At 36.1% G+C, this 10,000-nt stretch overlaps 1 protein-coding gene across 1 annotated transcript in view; it reads right to left on the bottom strand.

Annotated features, from left to right (window-relative positions):
- fz (frizzled) overlaps window positions 1-9,345 on the bottom strand; it is a 294,933-nt gene extending 285,588 nt beyond the window's left edge. The window contains exon 1 of the mRNA XM_068363738.1: window positions 7,849-9,345. Coding sequence (XP_068219839.1) covers window positions 7,849-9,139 — 1,291 coding nt within the window. The 5' untranslated portion in view covers window positions 9,140-9,345. The remainder of the gene's footprint in view (window positions 1-7,848) is intronic.
- Window positions 9,346-10,000: the final 655 nt, after the last annotated feature.

Below are 10,000 nucleotides of genomic sequence, written 5' to 3'. Positions count from 1 at the left end.
ATATATATATATAAACGTATATAACTTATGAATTATATGAAATTATGAAATAATCCGGGGTCAAGAACCACACAACCGATACTATTCCTAATGTGATGACATACATAAAAGACGCACATCAAACGGGTGTCTGCATCCAAGATCTCTACATAGGCCCCCTACAATAGAGAACAAAACCGATACAGAATTCCAGAATGGGCCTTTACAAAATCCAAGTCCTTAGAACGCAAGCCGTAATTCTCGAATGGCTTCTATGCACACATTGTAACAATTTCTTCTATTGAAATGCTACAAATTTCATAGACTTTCTTTTTTGGGGGGGAGGTGGGGGTGGGGGAGCCCGGAAAAGGTGCGATGGTTAAACTCCAATACAATACCACAATAAAAATGGAATGAAATATTCTTCTATGAAGAAATACGATTATAAACAGGGAAAAAGGGCATAGCTCAGAGTAAACAAGGCTCAGTTTCCTCGTTAACTACTCGCTCCCTCTTTCTAAACACAACATTTAAACTGCCAAAGACCAGCCTCTAGTCAATCAATGAAATACACTATAATACCGATTTATTCTTATCAAAAACTATGTGCGTGGGAGGGGGAGAAAGATAATACTTATCACAACATATAAACCACTTATTTAGATCTTAATCTATTATTCATAATCAATTAAAATTCATTCAGCAATCCCTAAGGCTTTGACTATGGACTAAACTGGCAAAAAATTTCGGTTGCAGCATTCCTCACTTCTTCAGCGATGGCATTCCTATGCAAATGACCAGCCCGCCAGGCTTAAGAGGAAATAGGGTTAGGGAGAAGGCGTGGGTTACCTTCTACACATTACGCCCAGCAGCTAATTTCTCTTGCCAGAATTGGCCATTTCTAACTATATGTATAAGAAAAAGTTACTGAAATGGGCACGAAATATCTTAGAAAATGTCAATGAAAATGACATTCCTTTTTTTATGCCTTATTGGTAACGTCCCTGCCTAGCAATATGTTGGACGGGAGGTTACAAAGGGCCAAGAACTTTCTTTTTCTGGTGTAATGGGTTCTGTTATTAGCCTCAACTCATGTCCTCTGATCTCTCCCCATGAGCTGTCAAATTTCTTTCACTTGAACCCCATTAAAGAGCAAATCTCTTGAGCGAACCAGGTGCACTATTCAATCAGAAGTATATTGAACAGAATAAAAGATCATTAGAAACCACATTCTGTTTCTGCTTTTACATCCTGCCTTGGGTGGGTCATCCTTCAATCTACAAAGTTCATACATAAAAAGGACACTCAGTAAAATGTCTTTAGTACAAAAGCCTGCTCTAAGAGACGTCATTGGTAACACCTCATCTTAAATAACGACATCTAAAGATTCCTAAAAATCAGGTGTTTTCTAAAGTAAAGCGGAACGAATGGCCAACCTCTTAATAGAGAAGCAGAAACAAGGAAACTTAAGGCAAACAGTTGGTGAACGAAATATTACAAGGATTAACTAGATCCATAGACTGCATCTTAGAAGTATTACAATGACGGATGTTACCAGGCAGCCTGAGATGATGCAGGAAAAGTCAAAATAATTCATTATTATAATCCGCTTTTCCAACTGACAAGAGGCTGGTTATCACAGACGCTTGAAATCATACAAGATAAATTTATATAAGATCCGTGTAATTTGAGTAAAAGTAACATTCAAATAATCGATCACAATAAAATATATGACAACGTAATTTTCTTGTGTTAAAAATAACAGCCGCAAGGGATGAAAAAACATACATCCTTAAACTGACATTTGCTTAAAGCCATTTCATTCTTTTTAAGCCAGAAAAACATATAGGATAATAAATAAGTGTTTTTCTTCTAAATCCTTTCCTATTATCTACATCATCCCTGATCCCACTTTGTTCCCGCTCTTCATTGCATTGACACTATTGAAGATTACTAATTGCCTCATAATTTACCAGGCTTAATAAATCTCTTTTCACATCTTCCGACAATCATACGAGTCCCCTTCTACCTCGATAATCTTTCCGTGCATTCCCCTTTGCTGCACACCTCCCTTTCTCAGGAGGATTAATATGACTATCCCGAATGGTGTGATAATACCCTTAAAGACTCATCACAAAGAGGCGACACTTAATCCATTATGCCCTTACGGCCACGAGCTAAGACGCCACACCTCCGAACATACTTCAATTAAAGCTTTCTTTCTGAAAGATCTGATCACAGTTCCCATCTTGCAATAGCGAAAGATAATGGCGGCCAACGAAAAAGTACATTTAAACGAGAGAATTTCAAGTAAACCCCTATCTAGGTTGCTATAAGTAGATGGCTGAAAAATAAGAGTTCTAAAAATAACACATTGTAAGCGACCCCCTCCATCTAAGGAGTCACAAGTACAATGCATAATATCCCTCCCTGACCTTACCTAAGACACACCAATAGGAAAATAAAGTGATAGCTTTAATCGAAAAGTAATACGTATATCAATAGACATATATGCTGTAGGCTACATCATACAGCTAACAAATCACGTTGTCACAAGAATAGTTACGGATGGCTTCAAGGTTTTATTTCTAGAGCTGTCAAATACGTAACTACAGGAAGGAATAATGCTATAAAACTCGCTCAACAGAAAATGAAAACTCTTATTGTTTTTCAAGACGATAGCGTGGATTTGACAATTGAAATGTACTTAGTATGAGTCTTAAAATATTTCTGCCTAAAGAGCTTATATAACAAACAAATCTTCCGGGCCATGAGGTGCGCCGAAGCTTTTCGAGCACAGTGGGGGCAGATCAGCAGACTTCAAGGTAACTGAGGTAAAGTATGCCACCTATAAAGTACAAGACTACTAACTAACTGCAACAAAAAATCTACAATAAAAGAAAGGACTGCAAGTTACGAACGTGGGAAATGAAAAAGGAATACAAGCATATAAAACCTTGGTGGAGGAATTTGGAAAATCAGACCTCACTCATCAAGCCGAGATCGAACACGGACGCTAGTGTTGCAATTTCATCCCTTGTACACTCCCTCCAAACTGGACACGGGGTCATTTCGGGATTCTTAGGAGAGAGGGGCCAATTAATACTGTACAAAGAAAAAACTTGAAATAGTAAATTATAGCCCATAACTCTCTACTTCCTGTTTAACGAATTATAACCATGAGGAATAGAATATGCATAATGCTAGATCCAATCAAGGCCTACAAACCGATCCATGAACGCCCTCAACGCTCTTCATTACAGCTAGACTTTTGTGTATTGTAAAAACATTTAAGTACTTTAACGACTAAAGAACTGTATTAATAATAGAATCAGCTCAAATATACATAAAACTAATTAGATAAGAGAGAATGCGAATAGAAAAAATATATCATATCTAATCTACCTCTCAAAATAACATTACGCAGAAAAAAAAAGGATTCATTCACACGTTATTAGAAATTCGTTACCGTCATCATTTTGATATTTGTCATATCAATCTTGTAATCAATATTAAAAATCCATGACGAATTACACTAAAGTCATAAAGTGATGCATTTACAGTATATCCTTTATGTACTGTATATCTATAAATTTATCAGAAATCCAATTAAATCTATATATACTGTATTACTAATTCAGTCAACTGTACTAATACAAATATGAACATTACCCTGAATAGTTTTCGATGAACTAATGACAAAATAGTAGAGGAGGCAGAATATAATTGAATAGTTTAAACAAACAGATTGCATTAGATGGATTGTGACTTTTTAAAACAAATATTCTACTTCATAATATAAAAATAAAACACAAGACAAAATCAAAACTAGTAAAACTAACTTTCTAAACCTAATAAAGGATTGTTTTTTAAATAATCTGATCAAACGCTGATATACAATATATAAACAGGTGATATGGTACAAATTATACCCTTGATATTGCCATCTAAGCTACTTGCATTATGGAAAAATATTCAAGTGTTATTAATCATGATGGCAGATTAAAATACATTGATATTTTTATATTATTCATATCCAATATTATTTGATAAGACGAGATGAGTTGATGCTAAACCCTATAACAAAGAGTAGAGCTTTAAATCTATACATAATAATAAACCTTATAAACGGCCTCTTTTCAAGATATATATATATATATATATATATATATATATATATATATATATATATATATATATATATATTTATATATATATAGAATTCATTAACAATAAATTTCAAACCATGATGTACGTTAAATATTTCATTTTGAGGTTCCAGAACTTTCACTTTCTATTGTAATATACCAATTAGGCTATTATGACTTTTGGGAGACATCTGCTGAAAATTCTATAATTACCGAATATTTAACAGGATTAAAACTTTGTACACACATATGCAGTGTGTGTGTGTGTGTGTGAGGACAAAACAATGAACCTCGATGCGTTTACCTTTCGTATCATTCAACTTACTAAATTAACATAACTATATTTAGTTTACAAAAAATAATAAATCGTTGGGTGAATAAGTATACAATACAACTTATCAAAATCTCTCTCTCTCTCTCTCTCTCTCTCTCTCTCTCTCTCTCTCTCTCTCTCTCTCTCTCTCTCTATATATATATATATATATATATATATATATATATATATATATATATATATATAACTACTGTATATATATAAAATGTGCTTATATAATCCTTTAAGGACACTTGTAAGGAATGACAAAGACTTTTTACTGTGTTGTTTAACTTGATTTTGACTCTCTTTTACTTTTATTTCATCCTCACTGATTATAATATATATGTATGTGCTTCTATACAATATAGGTTATACATGTCATCGACCTTTCATAATACTAATGTCTATATAGCTATGTTGGTATTAGTACCTGGGCTATACACCCCGGCGCTGGGGGCTGGTGAGGCCGTTCAGTATCCAAGTGTAACCCAAGACCAATAGACCGAGGAAGAAAACCAGCAGTTTGACTATAAAGTAAAAGTTAGATGGGGGTTAGACAACAAGAAGGAAGAAACGACACTGAAACGGAGATACATACAGAAGAAAGATATAAAGCATGAACACCGCAGACACCTAAGTAAGGCCTACAGTACACCGCTCTATGTGGACTGGGGACAGTAGCCCCATACGCAATATAAACCTGCGAATTTTTTTCCTGCTCTCATCACCGTGAAGGCGTAGTTGCAACATGTGGAGCTTTTGAACTCTCGTTTATTTACCATTTTTTTTCTGTTGTTTTGTACATTTCGATGCTTGATTTTCCAAATCTTCAAAGTAAGTAGGGGAAAAAGACTGGAAAATGAAGTAATAAATAAACATATAGCTCGGACTCGATTGCAGAACTTGAAATTAACTATAGATACAGAAATACGGAATATCGTTAAAATTGTCAAAATGCAAAGTCAAATACAAAGAATAAAAATATAATCTACTATATTCTGAAACGGGAAAATAAATATAGACATCTTTTAAGGTGAAAACTTTAAACAAATTTGTTCATTGTTCAGGCATGTTCTCTTCGACCTTTTATTCTATAGCGTGCAATAAAAACCCAATCGGATATAGGAAAGGGAATAAATAGAAAAATTATGTCCTTTTATCCAATATCTGTCGTGATACCACTGGGAAGAAAGATTCAATTCAATTATTCTTCCTTTCAAACAAATACAACACAACTGTGGAAAGAGCACACATAGAATCAACAAAATAGTCTGTATTGATAATAAAATTGTCATATTAATAAATCGTCTATAGCCTATGTCACAATAAATAAAAAACATTATGAAAAGACAAAAAAAAAAGAAAACATATAACACGCACAGCCCATTGGAAGAAAAATGTCTCAGACATGTCCTTCCACTCCTGTTTGTTAATGGTCTTTATATGCCAGTGTATGTATGTATGTATGTATGTATGTATGTATATATATATATATATATATATATATATATATATATATATATATATATATATATATATATATACACACATATATATACATATATATATATATACATACATACATACATACATACATACATACATACATATATATATATATATATATATATATATATATATATATATATATATATATATATATATATATATATATATATATATAAGTGAAACTCTTACAACGCGTCTATCTAAAGGAAGGCAAACTTTAGTGTGTTTACGGAATACCTGGTAAATATTTTCGACATAGCAACTTATTGAATGGTCTGTTTACGCCGAAAGAAACCAGGATATCTGATCGGTCGACGGAGATGTTTATCGGGAGAGTGAGAGGCCTTCCCGGGAGGTGACAAGTGAAATAAGGAGAAATCAGGAACACTGTATGGGTCCTGGGAGAAATCAAGATTCAATTTCCAGACGAGCCTTAACTCCAATATCATTTGTTGTGAATTTCACTATCAATGACTGTTTAACTGGTTATTACGGCCTTTATGGCGACAACTAGACGGGAAGCCATCGGCCATACGGATTAAAATAATCAAAATCAATAGAAAAACTCCCAAAATCGAATAGAAAAACGAACTAAAAAATATATCATATTAAAACTTGAACTAAAACATACACTGCAGCATAATATTCCATTAGTGTATATTCTGATGATTATGTAAAGAATATTACATTTACATATAACACAACCGCCTTGAAAATTAATGTTGTTTCATTGTGTACCAACCGTGTGTCACACGATCGTACATAGTTCATTTTGTGTATATATTATGCTTGTATCTTCGCTCTTCCCTCGCAATAAAAAGAACCAGAATAAACATGTCTGCTTTTCTCCTCTGTAACAGTGTCTGTTTTTTTTACATGAAATTTCTTGTTGCTTTGAGCTTTTGTATACAGTATAAAGGAGTGTGTTCTATAATAAATTTACTCAGTTGCTTTCATACTGTCTTTGAGTCACAACCTTCTCTCGGCCCGTCACAATTGTATTTTCGATACATGTGACAGAACTATTTAAAGTTTTAAAGTCTCTATGACGGAAATGCCCAAAATTATCTACGTTAACAACGAACATGGTTTCACGAGTGCAGGTTAAAGGACAGCGTGGTTAGCCTATTCCAGCAACTCATATAATCTCATATTTGCCAAAACAGTTCGTGATGAAAGTTAATGCCTGTAATTTGTTTTTAAATGCTTTATAATTCCCCCAAAACTTTATAAATCATAATAATGACCAAGAAAGATCATTCAAGTTCCCAAAGATAAATCTATTTGGCATAGTAGATAAGTTAGAATGAATAATAACGCCAAACAAATTACAAATATATAAAAAGGGCCCTTCCCTCGTCGTTCTGTGATAAGGATATAGTACGCTTTGTAAACTGCAAATTGGAGATTCATACCTTACTGTCCGTAAATGCCCTTAATTAACGTTAGAAATTAGGCTATCTAAAAATAAAATAAATCTTTAATCCTGATACATTCAGTCTCTTCTTAAGAAAACTTACCAATACGGTGAGGAATTAAAATAATTCTGAATATTAAAAATGGGAGAAAAATATCTGCATTACCTAGACTACTATGAAATTGTTTGGTGTATAAATAATAAAAATAGTAACAACCAAAATAATATGAAGGCCTTTGACAAAATATATCTTAAGGTTTAAGGAGCCAAGATACAATAAATTACTGGATATCTAGTGAATAAGTCTAATTGTTACTTGATATAAAAAAAAAGGTTTACGAAGTAAAAATGCAACATTTACTTCATGCTATCTGCAAATGCAATACTAGCAAGAAAACCATCTAAACATACTCGGCAACCTTAAATGCATTCGTGAATTTTGAAACTGCAAGCCTATATATAGTAAGAACATTTCTGACCTTCAACATTTTCGGTGGCCAAAATGACGATGGTCTTGACGGCGGGGATGGCCCATGCAGCTAGATGAAACCAGGCGCTGTTGTTTTCAATGGCTTCGTGGCTCCACTTGAGTCCAGCAGCCAGGAACCAGGTGAGGGTGAGAACCACCCACCAGATGGAGGCGGCCATCGAAAAGAAATACAGGGTCATGAAGACAATGGTGCACCACTCCCTGTCTACCCCTTGGGTGATTGTCCTCACCATGTGCTCCCTTAGTTCAGGCAAGTACTGCGGGGGTTCCCAGGGCTCGTCGCAGGCGATTTTGTCCCCCTGGAAGAGTCCCACGACGTAAGTGGCGGCGATGAACCAGTAACACATGCTGATAAAGATGATCGGACGCTCGGGGTAACGAAAACGGCGGACATCAGCCAAAAAAGATGCGATGGTGAAGGTGGTCGAAGCCAAGCAGACAGCGGCCCAACCGCCTACCCAGTTTCTCGAAAAGTTGAGTTCCTCCTCGTTAAAGAACATGCCATTGCAAGGGGCACCGCAGTCAGGGGCCTCTACCTTTCCTACTCTCAATTTGTACTCGAGCCTCTTGGGCACTTTAAAGTGGGCAGGGCATTGAAAGTCCTTACCCGCATATTGTGTCCCTCCTACAGGAGGTCTGGGCTCTGGAAAAGAAGGAGGGGGGTCATGAGGGGTTGTGTTGTTCTCTCCTACGCAGAGCTCTTCGTGGGGTCCAGCTGGGAACTTGTTGCAATCCAGAGATTCGGGCCACTGGAATCCAAACTTGTTCATGAGATCTTCACAACCGTCTTTGGCTGAAAGACACAAGTGTCGGCAGGGGGGTAAAGGTCTCTCCATAATGGTACACACGGGCACGTAAACACTACACAGGAAGAATTGTAGGTCACCTGAGCACTTTACTTTGACCAGAGGAAAAAACTGATGGACTTCCATGCCAGCCTCTTCTTGCGTATGATGTTTGAGAAGATTGGGCATGATGGTGGTGTTATACTGGAGGTCTTTGCACAAGGTGATGGTGATGGGTTCACAACGATTATGCCTTGGTAAGAGGTCGTGGTCAGAGATATGTTCCACACGACCATGCCCTCCTCCCAGACGAATGCCACCTTCGATGGGTATGCCCCCAGCACCCCCTCCAACCGGGGGGATTTGAGCACTACAAACTGAAATCAACAACACAAGAAGAAAAAGCAATCTGCAACAGCTAACGTAAGGGGAAGAAGAAGCAGCGGCCGTTAGCCGCTCGCTACCTCCAAACTTCCCCGCTGCCCTTCTCGCCATGCTGTGTATTCAAACTCCAGTAACTGAGGTTTTCCACACTCCTCCGTTTCCCTTAATCGCCAAACACAATTCTGTTTTCGTTAAATCATTCGATCATAAAGAATAACTCATTCATCATCAAATATTTGATAGTACCACACACGTAACAGGAACACAAGAACACATATCTGGCTTCTCACACCACTGTAATCCTACTGACTTGTTGTTTTCGTTGGACCCCGACCGACTCCCAGGACCCCAGACCCCCAGATCTCTAAAAGGATAGTTGCCAAGTATGGATAATATTTTCGATGAAACTTACGTAACTCATTATTCTCGCTTGTCTACCGACCTGTCATTAGCCTTACGTAAATGTAAATTATACTTGAGAAATACAGTTATTGAAGATGTTATGTAAAATAGTACGATTATGATAAAAAACAAGTTTCAAGTAAAAAGACTTCTCGGTTGTGCCGCCATTGGATGTTGGTGGCAAAGCGAGATATATCGAAATCCTTGATTGGCGGAAGAAGTACACGGCGTCCAATCATCGGTCTCAGACTATAGCCTTCACTCCGCGCGCAAGTCAAATATGAGAACGACTAAGATTCTTGTAATCGTACTTTGACTACGCGCTATTAATGGCATATGATCAAGATTCAGTACATGTGGTCATTATTGTATACAAATGCAAGTGAATATTCAATGGAATATTTACATAACGGCAAAAATATTTGAATAACTCCTAATCATTCAAATATAATATTTTCATATATAGTTATATTTCAGTATGTCAATGCTTCGCTTTACTTGAAAGTTATCTGGGCCACATTTGATACCTTACGGATACCGAAGATATAGCCTTATTGTTACTACTATTTG

Source organism: Palaemon carinicauda, chromosome 40 (genome assembly GCF_036898095.1).
Source record: "Palaemon carinicauda isolate YSFRI2023 chromosome 40, ASM3689809v2, whole genome shotgun sequence".
In the NCBI taxonomy this organism is placed as follows: domain Eukaryota; kingdom Metazoa; phylum Arthropoda; class Malacostraca; order Decapoda; family Palaemonidae; genus Palaemon; species Palaemon carinicauda.
Note: the sequence above shows the minus strand (reverse complement) of the source record. Positions and strands in the feature narration are given on the sequence as shown.